Source organism: Theropithecus gelada, chromosome 8, assembly GCF_003255815.1.
Source record: "Theropithecus gelada isolate Dixy chromosome 8, Tgel_1.0, whole genome shotgun sequence".
Lineage (NCBI taxonomy): Eukaryota > Metazoa > Chordata > Mammalia > Primates > Cercopithecidae > Theropithecus > Theropithecus gelada.
Genome location: NC_037676.1, coordinates 146,515,715 through 146,528,784, shown reverse-complemented (window position 1 = coordinate 146,528,784; position 13,070 = coordinate 146,515,715). Strand labels below are relative to the sequence as shown.

Genomic DNA, 13,070 nt, shown 5'->3' with positions numbered 1-13,070 from the left:
GACAGAGGAGCTGCTGCATGCAGAGGAGGAAGCTGGGCTGAGGGCTGGCACCAGGGCACGGGGCAGGGAGGCTGCGGGTCCCTGGTCTCACGGGTCTCAGTTCTATGGAGCTGCCTGTCAGTCCAGGTATTCAGTCCCCCAACCCCGTCTTTGGGTCTCAGTGGTACTGGATCCAGGTACACCTTTGGGATAAGCTGTTAAAAAGCTGGCTGAGGGAGGACCACCCACGTCCATGCCCATGCTCCTATGTAGATCTCCCGGGATCATAACCTTGTGGCTGACACGTTTCCTCTCCAAGGCAGATGGGGCTGTGCTGTCCTCCACGACTTGCTGGGTCCCCTCAAGGCCTCTGCCTGTGTGGGTGGGGTGCTCATGGGAATGAGGGTCTGGGGGGTGGGAAATCGAACACCACAGGGATGGGGCCATAGTCCCCACCAAATGGGCTCTCCTGGACAGTGACCCGGCATTCTGCCTCCAGTGGCTGCAGTGGGAGTCCCGATCTCAGGCCAGGGAGGGGAAGTGCAATGGTTGTCCAGAGCTGGTCCCATTCCTGGCCAGGCTCAGTAAAGTCACTGGCCAGTTTCTGGGCCTCAGTCTCCCCCAAGTTATTCAGCCTGGAGAATTAGTCACCATGCCTGTGATTCTGCCTCATCTTCTTGTGTGAAACAGGGAGGGTTTTTCTTGGCAGAATGGTGGTAAGACTTTGAGCCAGGAGACTGTCCCAGAGAAGGCAGCAGAGAGCAAGAGCACCAGGGCCTTCTCAAGGCCTCCGAGAGCCAGCTGGGCCTGGGCAGTAGATTTGTGGGAGGGTCCCCTGTTGGGACTCTGCCGACATGGAGTCCTCAGGGCTTGTGTGAGTGCTCTCAAAGCCACAGGATGGGACGATCACCTCCTTTCTCCAGGCCACGCAGCCAGCGCCAGAAAGCTCTGCAGCTCCCTGCACAGTCTGGAGAAGGGCTTCCTTCCAGTTTGAAGTCAGTGTTTCTATCTCATTGCCATGCTCGCCCCCACTGCTACATCCTGCACCAACCATTGCCACTTTATACTGACCAGGTGGAACCAAACACTGACATTCCACTCGGCTCCCCATCCCTCCCCAGGGAGAACAGGCCCACAGGTGGTGCACCTGTGAGGAGAGTGGAGGCTGGCCACAGGCCTCATCAAATCTGCCTCCCTTGCTCAAAAGCCCTGCCCAGAACATGCCTCAGTCTCAAAAAAGAGTACACTGGGACCTAACCCACATGCCTCATAATCTTTTAAGCAGAAACAGCAAGCAGATTATGGGACAGGACAGATCATGCTAGTAGGATTAAGCTTAGAATATCCCAGATAATCTCAGATGCCCCTCCCCCAATGGGGCAAGAGAGTACTTCTGAGGGTTAAGGGGAATAAGAAAAAGAAGGAAGGGCTGGGTGCAGTGGCTCACACCTGTAATCCCAGCACTTAGGGAGGCCAAGGCAGGTGGATAACTTCAGGTCAGGAGTTCCAGACCAGGCTGGCTGATATGGTGAAACCCCGTCTCTACTAAAAATACAACAATCAGCCAGGTGTGGTGGCATGCATCTGTAGTCCTGGCTACTCGGGAGGCTGAGGCAGGAGAATTGCTTGAACCTGGGAGGTGGAGGTCGTAGTGAGACAAGATCGCACCACTGCACTCCAACCTGGGCGACAGAGCGAGAAGCCATCTCAAAAAAAAAAAAAAAAAAAAAAAAAAGAAAGGCCGGGCGCGGTGGCTCAAGCCTGTAATCCCAGCACTTTGGGAGGCCGAGATGGGCGGATCACGAGGTCAGGATATCGAGACCATCCTGGCTGACACGGTGAAACCCCGTCTCTACTAAAAAATACGAAAACTTAGCCGGGCGAGGTGGCGGGCGCCTGTAGTCCCAGCTACTCAGGAGGCTGAGGCAGGAGAATGGCGTAAACCCGGGAGGTGGAGCTTGCAGTGAGCAGAGATCCGGCCACTGCACTCCAGCCTGGGCGACAGAGCAAGACTCCGTCTCAAAAAAAAAAAAAAAAAAAGAAAGAAAACGAAAGACGGATAAAAGAAAACAGAAACATGGGAATACTTCCTTTGCACAAAAATGCCAAGGTCTAGAATGAAGAGATGGTGAAATGAAGTCAGCCTGCAGGAAGGCGCACTGCGCCGTAATGGGACTTGGGGATGGGAAGGCCGACACAGAGGTGTCAGCAGGACAAATACAAAGTGTTTCTGAAAAGAGCAAAGATTTCCAGTCCTCTCTTTATTCCCAAACACTCTGTAGGTAAAGCAGGGCCTCAGTAAACCCGAGAAGCAGAGGACTGGCCTCCTGCCTGGGGCAGCTTCAGTTCAGACTTTTCTTCATTCCTAACAGCAGAAAGAGGCTGTGCAAATGGGAGGCCCTCAGCAGAGCCTGAGGAATTCTGGGGTCTTAGCTCCTGGGAGGCCACACATGCTTGGTGGCATCCCGCCTGTCACGGTCTCTCCAAAAGCTCCCAGTGATCAGTGGCCTTTTTTTTTCTTAAGACAGTGATCAGTGATCTTTTTTTTCTTAAGACAGGGTCTCATTCTTTGCCAGGCTGGAGTGCAGTGGTGGAATCTCGGTTCAGTGCAACCTCTGCCTCCCAGGTTCAGGGGATCCTCCTATCTCAGCCTCCCAAGTAGCTAGGACCACAGGCAAGCACCACCACGCCCGGCTAATTTTTTGTATTTTTAGTAGAGTCGGGGTTTTGCCATATTGTCTTGGCTGGTCTCGAACTCCTGGCCTCAAGTGATCTACCCGCCGCCACCTCCCAAAGTGCAGCTTTCACAGCAAAGAGTCACCCTGCTCGGCCAGTGTGGCCTTTCTTTAGGCCATCACTTGCCAGCCACAGGCTGTGGCTCTGCCCCTCACCGGACACGACGTCACAGCCGGGATGTGAACAGCAGATTCTGATCTCCAACTCCAGACAATCACTGATTTACTTCTGCAAACCAGAGTTGTCCGGTCTTGCAGGGTCGGACCGTGTAAACAAGCCTGCTGCCAGGCAACTGAAGACAGAGACACGAGTAAAGACGCCCCACAAGGAATGAAAAACAAAACTCCTCCTGGGAAACCCAGATTTGGGATTCGGAAACGGGCTTGAGATCAACCTGAAGCTTCATGACGTCTTACTTTCTGTTTCCACTGCCTTTCCTTTTCCACTACAGCGACGCCCTCCGCTTCATGTGCCAAGTCCTGACTTTCTCCGAATAGTTGCCGACCCAGCACCCCGTAGGCCGTCCCCCGGGGACGCCGATGTCCTCTGGAGCACAGCGTCCGCTGGCGAAGCCGGGTGCTTGCCCTAAGCGCGGACACTTCCGCAACCGCCCAACAGTTAGCAGAAGCCCGATGCAAGGGACGCCCCATTCTCCCATCCCAGGGAAACTTCGCTGGGGCAGCGGTTCAATCGGGTGTGAGTCTCGCAGCCGCTTTCCCAACTTAAGGCTCTGCGTTTGGGCAGGCTCGGGACCCGCCGCCCTTCCTGGCGGGGGCAGGGCAGGCTCCCCGCGCGTAAGCCGAGGTGTGGCAGGGCCCCTCCCCGCAGCCCTCCCGCGCCGTCCACCGCGGCCCTGCTCCCTCCCGGTCCCCACGGGCCCCGCGCCCGCGCGCTGCCCTCACCGGGCTCCAGCAGATGAGCGCGTCGGTGTCCGGGTCGCTCACGAGGGTCCACAGCTTGGTCAGGAAGGCCGGGACGTTGCTGGGCCCCGCCGCACCGGGGCCCACGGGCAGATCCATCTCGGGCAAGGCGGGAATAGGCGGAGGGAGCGGCCGCGAAGAGGGGCCGAGGGCCGGGCTAACGCCGTTGCCGCGCCAGCCGTCCGGGCCGAGCCGCCGCCCGCTGCGCACACACAGCCCCAAGGCCCAGCATGGCCGCCGCCATCTTGCAACGGGCGCGCTCCCGCCGCTGCCGCCGCCGCCGCCGCCGCTGCCGCCCTCTCGCGTCCCCCCCCCGGCGCGAGCACGCAGGCCCCGACCCCGCCCCGGCCCCCGGCCCCGCCGCGCGCCTGCGCGTGTTGGTCCCGCCCCCCCCCCCCCCGCCCGCCAATCGGGGCCGGGCTGGGCGGGGCGAGTCCTCCTGCGCACGCGGCCGTGTCGCTGCCGGAAGTGGCTGTTCGGGTCGCGGCCGGCGCGCGGCGGGACATGGCGGGTTCGCGGGGCGCGGGGCGCACGGCGGCGCCAAGCGTGCGGCCGGAGAAGCGGCGATCGGAGCCCGAACTGGAGCCTGAGCCCGAGCCAGAGGTGACTGCGGCAATGCGGGGCGGCGAGGCGCGTCCCTAGAAGGCCCAGCGGGCACGTGGCCGCGCTGGGGCGGGTGGGCCCGGCTGCTGTCACCTGGGCGCCCGTGCCCAGTGAATCGGCCTTGGGCGTGGGCGCAGCTCCTCTATCGGGGGGTCTTAGGCAGAGCAGACTGCAGGGTGAAGGACGGCGTACGGGAATCAAAGAAACGGGGGTGCAGGGAGTGGGGATAAGCGCCCCTTGCAGCAGCCTCTCCGGCCGTTCCATTTGTGCGTCCTGCCAGTAAAAGGGCTCGGCTTGCGCCCCCAGTAAATGCTTAACCTACTTATACGCTAGTTAATCGCGTTTTTATGCTCATGGGATAGACGTGAGAATAAGAAAACCTGAATAGAACCAGAGTCTGCTGCGTTTGCTGTATCAGAACTCACTGTTGCCCTCTGCCAGCTCAGCCCCGTCTTGGTTGTGGGGATCGTCAAATTGGGTGGTGGAGGGAATGGACAGCCAGCCTCTCACAGCCCCCTCGGCCGCGCTGGGTTGTTGAAACTGCCCCATTGCTTTGTGAAGCGAACTCAACTAATCCTGGTTCCCATGGGCTGAACGGCCCGCAGGCCGCTCTAGGCGCCAGGTTCTGCTGCTTGCACCCTTGAGTTAAATGGTCCTCAGGAGCCAGTTGTTTGTGCCCAGGCCATGCATGCCATTTCCACTAGTTATTGTGATTGTGTAGCTGACTGAGTACCAAGACACATCATGACTGTGTGAGAGAGGCATTGTGTGAACACTCAGTATGCGATAGCTAATACATCCAGGTTGTACCTTAAGTGAGACTTGTAAACTATTAGGAAAGCAGTAAAATCTAGAATTCTACATTCAACTGCTTCCATTTTCTTTTTTTTTTTTTTTTTTTTTTGAGACGGAGTCTCGCTCTGTCGCCCAGGCTGGAGTGCAGTGGCCGGATCTCAGCTCACTGCTAGCTCCGCCTCCCGGGTTCACGCCATTCTCCGGCCTCAGCCTCCCAAGTAGCTGGGACTACAGGCGCCCGCCACCTCGCCCGGCTAGTTTTTTGTATTTCTTAATAGAGACGGGGTTTCACCCTGTTAGCCAGGATGGTCTCGATCTCCTGACCTCGTGATCCGCCCGTCTCGGCCTCCCAAAGTGCTGGGATTACAGGCTTGAGCCACCGCGCCCGGCCTCCATTTTCTTTTCTTTTCTTTCTTTTTTTTTTTTTTGAGATAGAGCCTTGCTCTGTTGCTCAGACTGGAGTGCAGTGGCACAATCTCAGCTCACTGCAGCTTCCATCTCCCGGGTACCTCAGCCTCCTGAGTAGCTGGGATTACAGGTGCCTGCCACCACCAGCTAATTTTTGTATTTTTAGTAGAGATGGTTTCACCATGTTGGCCAGGCTGGTCTTGAACTCCTGACCTCAGGTGATCCACCCCCCTCGGCCTCCCAAAGTGTTGGGATTATAGGCATGAGCTACTGTCCCTGGCCTTCAGCTGCTTCCTGAGTCTAAGTTCTTGTTCCACTTTTTAAGGCCAGTGAAGGACCCAAACACTGTGTGTGCTGGTGTCACGCAGCCAGCAGGGCTCTGCTCAGAGAGAGGAGTGGGTGGGTTGGTGTGTGGTTGCAATTGGAGTCTGTCATTCCTGTGACTCGTCAGCCAATCCTTTCATTTTGCTGATCAATGGTTGGTCCCAATCTGGTTAAATGAGGAGGCTTCTGCTGCAGGTGGTAAAAGCCCTTCGGGGACCCCGGTTCTCTTCCAGCCCCCAGCCCCTTTTCTAGTGACCTCATGACTCTGGGGCCTTGGATGCCAGGGTGAGGTGTGGAGAGGGCTTAGGCAGGCTGTGTGAGGGAACCGGTGGAGTCCAGCCCAGCCTGACCCCACAGGGCCTCTGGAGCGGCAGTGGGCGGTAGAGAGCAGTGTGAGTTCTGTGCTGAGAGCTGAGCTCCAAGAGGAGGAGGTTGTCCTTGAAAAGCCCCTTCCCCGTGAGGTGCTAGGAATTAAAATGTCGATGCCAAAGGCAAGAGTCTGTCTTATCAGTGGAGGTAGAAGATGAGGAAGGCTCAGGTTGGGTGGATGGTTTTGGTGGAAGTTTGTGACTAGAGGGATGTGGTCCTGGAGGCTGCATGGAGCTGCTGGTGGGTGCCTGGAGGGGTGAGAGGCAGCTCTTCGTGCAGTGTTCAGCGCCCCATGCCTGGAGGGGCAGTTGTCACCAACCCAGTGTTTCCTTGCAGCCTCCTCTCCTCTGCACCTCTCCGCTCAGCCACAGCACCGGCAGCGATTCTGGCGTCTCCGACAGCGAGGAGAGTGTGTTCTCAGGCCTGGACGATTCCGGCAGTGACAGCAGTGAGGATGATGACGAAGGCAACGAGGAGGGAGAGGACGGAGCCCTCAGTGACGAGGGCCACAGTGGAATGGAGAAGACCACTGAGGAGCAGGTGCAGGTGGGTGAACGAGGAGCCCCCTTGAGGGCTCACCCCTATGTGCAGGTGGCCTTGGGCTTTCTGAGGCTGCCACCACACTGCCTTCTCCACGGTCCCTCAGAACCCCAAGGCCCGTGTCCCTCCTTCGCTGCAGCTGGGGCACACTTGGGCTCTAGGACGCTGGTTTCCATCCCCAGTTGTGTGCCGTTCCCAGGAACTCTGAAAATCCACATGCCTAGGCCCTCAGATGATGCTTGGGCAACCCTCCTGGCAACAGGCTGGGTTTCCTTGAGGCGGGGATTTTGCTGCCTGGGATCCAGTGGCAGGACCCAGCCGAGGAGGGAGCTGAGCAGTGTGGCAGGGCTCAAGCAGGCGGCATGGGGGCCCCAATGGAACTCTCCTGGGCCTGACCCCACAGGGCTTCAGGGGCCTGAGCAGCCCGTGGGTGGAGAGTTTGACATTGTACTTGTTGCAGCTGTGGTGGGGAGAGTGCACCCTACTCTTACTGAGAACAACAGGAGAAAAGCGTAATTTAACTAAAACACAGCATTTGTTAGTTTTTACTTATTTTTTTGAGACAGAGTCTCGCTCTGTCGCCCAGGCTGGAGTGCAGTGGCGTGATCTTGGCTCACCGCAGCCTCCATCCCCTGGGTTCAAGCAATTCTCCTGCCTCAGCCTCTCTAGTAGCTGGGATGACAGGCATACGCCACCACACCCGGCTAATTTTGTATTTTTAGTAGAGACAGGGTTTTGCCACGTTGGCCAGGCTGGTCTCGATCTCCTGACCTCAGGTGAGCCACCATGCCGTGCCTTTTTTTTTTTTTTTTTTTTCCCTAGACGGAGTCTCGTTCTTGTCGCCCAGGCTGGAGTGCAGTGGGGTGATCTTGGCTCACTGCATCTTCTGCCTCCTGGGTTCAAACAAGTCTCCTGTCTCAGCCTCCCGAGTAGCTGGGATTACAGGCGCCTGCCACCACGCTCGGCTGATTTTTTTTGTATGTGTAGTAGAGACGGGGTTTTGCCATGTTGGCCAGGCTGGTCTTGAACTCCTGACCTCAAGTGATCTGCCTGCCTCGGCCTCCCAAAGTGCTGGGATTATAGCTGTGAACCATTGCACCTGGCCCAGGATTTGTTATTCTAAACATTCTGGAAATTATTTGCAAGGATTTCCTCTCCCAGTAGTTTTGGTGTTCTGGAAGTTATGGCCTTGGCAGAGGCTCCCGTGGGAGAAACCGAAGAGCCGTGGCTTGTTCATTGTGTGCTGGCTGTGTTGGGCTGGCTTGTTTACTAGGAAGAAAAGATTCAAAATCACACTTGATTCAGGGTTTAATTGTAACACTAACATAGAGAGAAAATGATGTGCTCTGTTGACAGTGGTTTGTAAGATTACAGACAACTATGTTACCCCTTCTTGAGTTTTTAAAATGACACAATACTGGGCCAGGCACAGTGGCTCATACCTGCAATCCCAGCAGCTCGAGAGGCCAAAGTGGGAGGATCGCCTGAGCCCAGGAATCCAGGCTGCAGTGAGCTATATGATAGAGTCACTGCACTCCAGCCTGGGCAACAAACAAGACCCTGTTTCAAAATAAATTATAAGATACAATATCCTGGAAAATAATTTAGATATTGCAGCAGCACCGTTCAGTAGGGTGGAAGCTCCCACTCAAGGCCCTCACTCCTAACCAGTGAGCACAGTTAGTGCTCTGAGGTATGTCTTTCAGGGCTTCTGTCCCTTTTTAAATTAAGGATTTACACGTTTACATGTTAACGATTTTCTTTTTTTTTTTTTTTTTTTATTGAGACGGAGTCTTGCTCTGTCGCCCAGGCTGGAGTGCAGTGGCCGGATCTCAGCTCACTGCAAGCTCCGCCTCCCGAGTTTACACCATTCTCCGGCCTCAGCCTCCTGAGTAGCTGGGACTACAGGCGCCCGCCACCTCGCCTGGCTAGTTTTTTGTATTTTTTAGTAGAGACAGGGTTTCACCATGTTAGCCGGGATAGTCTCGATCTCCTGACCTTGTGATCCACCCGTCTCGGCCTCCCAAAGTGTTGGGATTACAGGCGTGAGCCACCGCGCCTGGCCATGTTAACGATTTTCTTATTAAATTCTTTCAGCCGGGTGTGGTGGCTCACGCCTGTAATCCCAGCACTTTGGGAGGACAAGGTGGATGGATCACCTGAGGTCAGGAGTTGAAGACCAGCCTGGCCAACATGGTGAAACCCTGTCTCTACTAAAAATACAAAAATTAGCTAGATGTGGTGGCACGTGCCTGTAATCCCAGCTACTCGGGAGGCTGAGGCATTAGAATCACTTGAACCCAGGAGGCAGAGGTTGCAGTGAGCTGAGATCGCGCCACTGCACTCCAGCCTGGGTGACAGAGCGTGACTCTGTCTCAAAAACCAAAAAAATTTTTTCACATAATAACATATCCAAGTACCTGAAAGGTATTAGAGGTCCTGCGGAGTCCGGGGAGGCGCCATCTTCTCTTCTCACTGCTTGTCTCCTGGCCCCCGGAGCTCTAGGTCCTCTGCACTGCCAAGTGCGTGCTTGCCCTGCCCATTGCCCTGCTCAGGTTTCTGTGACCACATAACTGGCTGCCCCACGCAGGGTGTTTTCCAAAGCAACGCTGTCTGTGGTCTGTGTGCTCCGTCATCCAGCAGGGCCTGAGGCGGCAAGTCCGGCCAGGCTGGTGGGGCGTTCTTCAGAGTTCCCCACACCACTGGCTCCTGGCTGGCCCAAGGCCCTGCCCGAGGCCCTGCCCTGTTGTGGTGTGCATGCCTCTGCCATGTGTCCTGTGCTTTAGCTGAGGGGCCGAGGCCCTGCCCTGCTGTGGCGCCCATGCGTCTGCCTGCGCGTCCTGTGCTTTAGCTGAGGGGCACATTGGGCCCTGTTGGGGTGTTTTCAGTTCTAAAGTGTGATCCTCATGACTGAGTTTAAATTATTCCAGGCTTCTTAGTGGGAACCCCTCCCTTTTCCCCCGTTTTCCCACCCATTCATCAGAAGCCACCTAGGCACCTCGGCCTGCTGAGCGACTGCTCCCTCCTGCCTCCTGTCTGTGCCCCTCTTGAATGGTGGGAGTCCTTTCCCATCGTGCCCCCCTGCAGGTGGAAACGCAGCTGGCAGCCCGGTGCTGCTTCCTGCGTGTTCTCTTGGCCGTGAGTGTGGCTACGTGAGGCCTCCCAGGGTGCCGCCAGGATGGCCCCGTCATGCCCAGTTGTTGGCCTCAGGTTAGGCGTGTTTCTCTGTCATCCTGAAGCAGTCCAGGGCTCCTGACGCCTGTAACCCACCACCTCCCACTCATGTTGTGGGTCCACGGGGCCGGGCCACCAGGGGCTCTGCCAGCCACGCTCGCCTGCCGCAGCCATCTGGAGGAGTCTGCCCCCAATGCCCCTCCCCTGATGCCCCTGCCAGTGGTTGTGGGTCCTCAACCCAAGAACCCTTCCATTGAGTGGCTTCTAGAGTCAGTGCCCCTTGGTCCTGGGAATATACACCACAGTGACATAGCAGCTTCTCCTGCACTGCTGCTAAGTGTCCTTGCTCTGCCGTGGGCGCGCCCAGATTCTGTGATCCTGGCCACGGCCACTCGTGTGGTCTTGCAGACGGTTCCTGTCTCCCTCCTGTCGCTGTTTCCTCCACAGTGGTTGGCAAGACATGGTCCCTGTGGCCTCTGCCTCGTGCGTCTGAAGGACACCCCAGCCACAGCGTCACGTCAGACTGGAGCAGTGGCGGGATGGGGCTGGGCGTCAGGCAACACGCGTGTGTCACGTCACGGACACTCAGGCAGTGTCACGTCAGACTGGAGCAGTGGCGGGATGGGGCTGGGCGTCAGGCAACACGCGTGTGTCACGTCACGGACACTCAGGCAGCGTCACGTCAGACTAGAGCAGTGGCGGGATGGGGCTGGGCATCACGCAACACGTGTGTGTCATGTCACGGACACCTCAGGGACACATGAAGTCAGGCCGGGCGAGGGCCTCACTCCCCAGGCCACCCAGCCTTCAGTGGATATACCTGGCCTAGATGGTGCTGTGAGGAAGGGGATATGTGACTGGCATGGGAGGGAGCTGGGGCTTTGTCTCTGCCATCCTGGCAGCAATGTGGCTGATGGGTCACCTTCAGAGAGCCTCTTTCATAAATCTGATTCCAAGTGTGTGTGCCCCATGCCAACCTAGACAGGCCAGGGGCACCCTGCGGAGCACCCCACGGTGGGAGGCCCTTGTAGCAGGGAACCCGGTGACTGCTGGGGGTCAGCTGCTGGCAGCCCCTGTGGAGACCTGGTCTGGGTGGACCAAGGGTGGGCGTGCGTCTGGCTTCAGTGCCAGGCCACAGGCTTCCCTCTGGTTTTCTGCCCTCAGGCCTTTAGCGTTGACATGCCCACGAGCCTGCCTTCTTGTGAAGGGCTGTGCAATTACACAGTGTTCATGGAGCAGGCGCACTTGGCATTGTAGGGCCCTTGTGGATGCTCAGGTGATCCTAAGGGGCATGCCAGGGATGAGTCTCGCACGCTTCCCTCCTGGCTCCTGTTGCTGCATGCAGGCAGCTGCTGTTTCCAGGGCTGAAGTCTCTTTCCAGAATGTTCTAGACACATCCCGGCTCGCACAGGTTTTGAATGGTGGTTTCCTAAGAGAAAGGGCAGCCGTGCACTGTCTCAGGATGGTTCTGTCTGGGAGGCCGTGGCTCTGCTATGTACAGTGCTTGGTGCCCGCAGAGTGGCTGGCAGCTCGGCCTCACCAGCTCCAATGGGTGGGCAGTTGCAGGCTTCTGCTCTTACAGTTGACCTGACAATAACGTGCTGTTTCTCACATGTGCACACCATTCTTGGGATAAATTCCAAGAGAATTTCTAGGTCAAAGGCTAAATGCTTTCTTTTTTTTTTTTTTTTGAGACAGGGTCTCACTCTGTCACTCAGGCTGGAGGGCAGTGGTACGATCTTGGCTCACCAAAACCTCAACTTCCTGGGCTCAAGGGATCCTCCTGCCTCAGCCTCCCTAGTAGCTGGACTACAGGCTCCCGCCACCATGCCTGGCTAGTTTTGTTTTTTTTTTTTGGAGACAGAGTCTCACTCTGTTGCCCAGGCTGGAGTGCAGTGGTGCGATCCCGGCTCACTGCAAGCTCCGCCTCTCAGGTTCACACCATTCTCCTGCCTCAGCTTCTAGAGAGGCAGGGATTGGCCGGGCGCGGTGGCTCAAGCCTGTAATCCCAGCACTTTGGGAGGCCGAGATGGGCGGATCACGAGTTCAGGAGATCAAGACCATCCTGGCTAACACGGTGAAACCCCGTCTCTACCAAAATACAAAAAAAAAAAAATTAGCCGGGCGAGGTGGCGGGCGCCTGTAGTCCCAGCTACTCGGGAGGCTGAGGCAGGAGAATGGCGTGAACCTGGGAGGCGGGGCTTGCAGTGAGCTGAGATCGCGTCACTGCACTCCAGCCTGGGCGACAGAGCCAGACTCCGTCTCAAAAAAAAAAAAAAAATGCAGGGATTACAGGCAGCTGTCACCATGCCCGGCTAATGTTTGTATTTTTTGTTTGTTTTTTGAGACGGGAGTCTCGCTGTGTCACCCAGGCTGGAGTGCGGTGGCACGATCTTGGCTCACTGCAAGCTCCGCCCCCCGGGTTCCCGCCATTCTCCTGTCTCAGCCTCCCGAGTAGCTGGGACTACAGGCGCCCGCCGCCTCGCCCGGCTAATTTTTTGCATTTTTAATAGAGACGGGGTTTCACCGGGTTAGCCAGGATGGTCTCGATCTCCTGACCTCGTGATCCGCCCACCTTGGCCTCCCAAAGTGCTGGGGTTACAGGTGTGGGCCACCGCGCCCGGCCTAATGTTTGTATTTTTAGGAGAGACAGGGTTTCACCATGTTGGCTTAGCTGGTCTCGAACTCCTGACCTCAAGTGATCCACCTGCTGTGGCCTCCCGAAGTGCTGGGATGACAGGGTGAGCCGCCGCGCCCAGCTGTCAATGCATTTAATTTTGAACGTGCTTGGAGCGTCCCTCCGTGAGGCGGTGATGCCACGTCCTCCTGCCGCCGCCCCTCAGCTGCTTTCCCGCCGCCAGCATCCTTCATGATGTTGCTTCTTCATCTTTTCCTCTTGTTTAGTGATGTTTTTCTTTCATTAAGAATGAGGCGGCCGGGCGCGGTGGCTCAAGCCTGTAATCCCAGCACTTTGGGAGGCCGAGACGGGCGGATCACGAGGTTGGGAGATCGAGACCATCCTGGCTAACACGGTGAAACCCCGTCTCTATTAAGAAATACAAAAAACTAGCCGCGCGAGGTGGCGGGCGCCTGTAGTCCCAGCTACTCGGGAGGCTGAGGCCGGAGAATGGCGTAAACCCGGGAGGCGGAGCTTGCAGTGAGCTGAGATCCGGCCACTGCACTCCAGCCCGGGCGACAGAGCCAGACTCCGTCTCAAAAAAA

At 57.0% G+C, this 13,070-nt stretch overlaps 2 protein-coding genes across 2 annotated transcripts in view; one reads left to right on the top strand and one right to left on the bottom strand.

Annotated features, from left to right (window-relative positions):
* Nucleotides 1–3,942, bottom strand: part of HSF1 (heat shock transcription factor 1) — a 28,985-nt gene extending 25,043 nt beyond the window's left edge. The window contains exon 1 of the mRNA XM_025393622.1: nt 3,618–3,942. Coding sequence (XP_025249407.1) covers nt 3,618–3,734 — 117 coding nt within the window. The 5' untranslated portion in view covers nt 3,735–3,942. The remainder of the gene's footprint in view (nt 1–3,617) is intronic.
* A 135-nt stretch (nt 3,943–4,077) lies between these two features.
* The window catches only part of BOP1 (block of proliferation 1), a 30,865-nt gene continuing 21,872 nt past the window's right edge, over nt 4,078–13,070 (top strand). The window contains exons 1-2 of the mRNA XM_025395315.1: nt 4,078–4,238; nt 6,471–6,680. Coding sequence (XP_025251100.1) covers nt 4,140–4,238; nt 6,471–6,680 — 309 coding nt within the window. The 5' untranslated portion in view covers nt 4,078–4,139. The remainder of the gene's footprint in view (nt 4,239–6,470; nt 6,681–13,070) is intronic.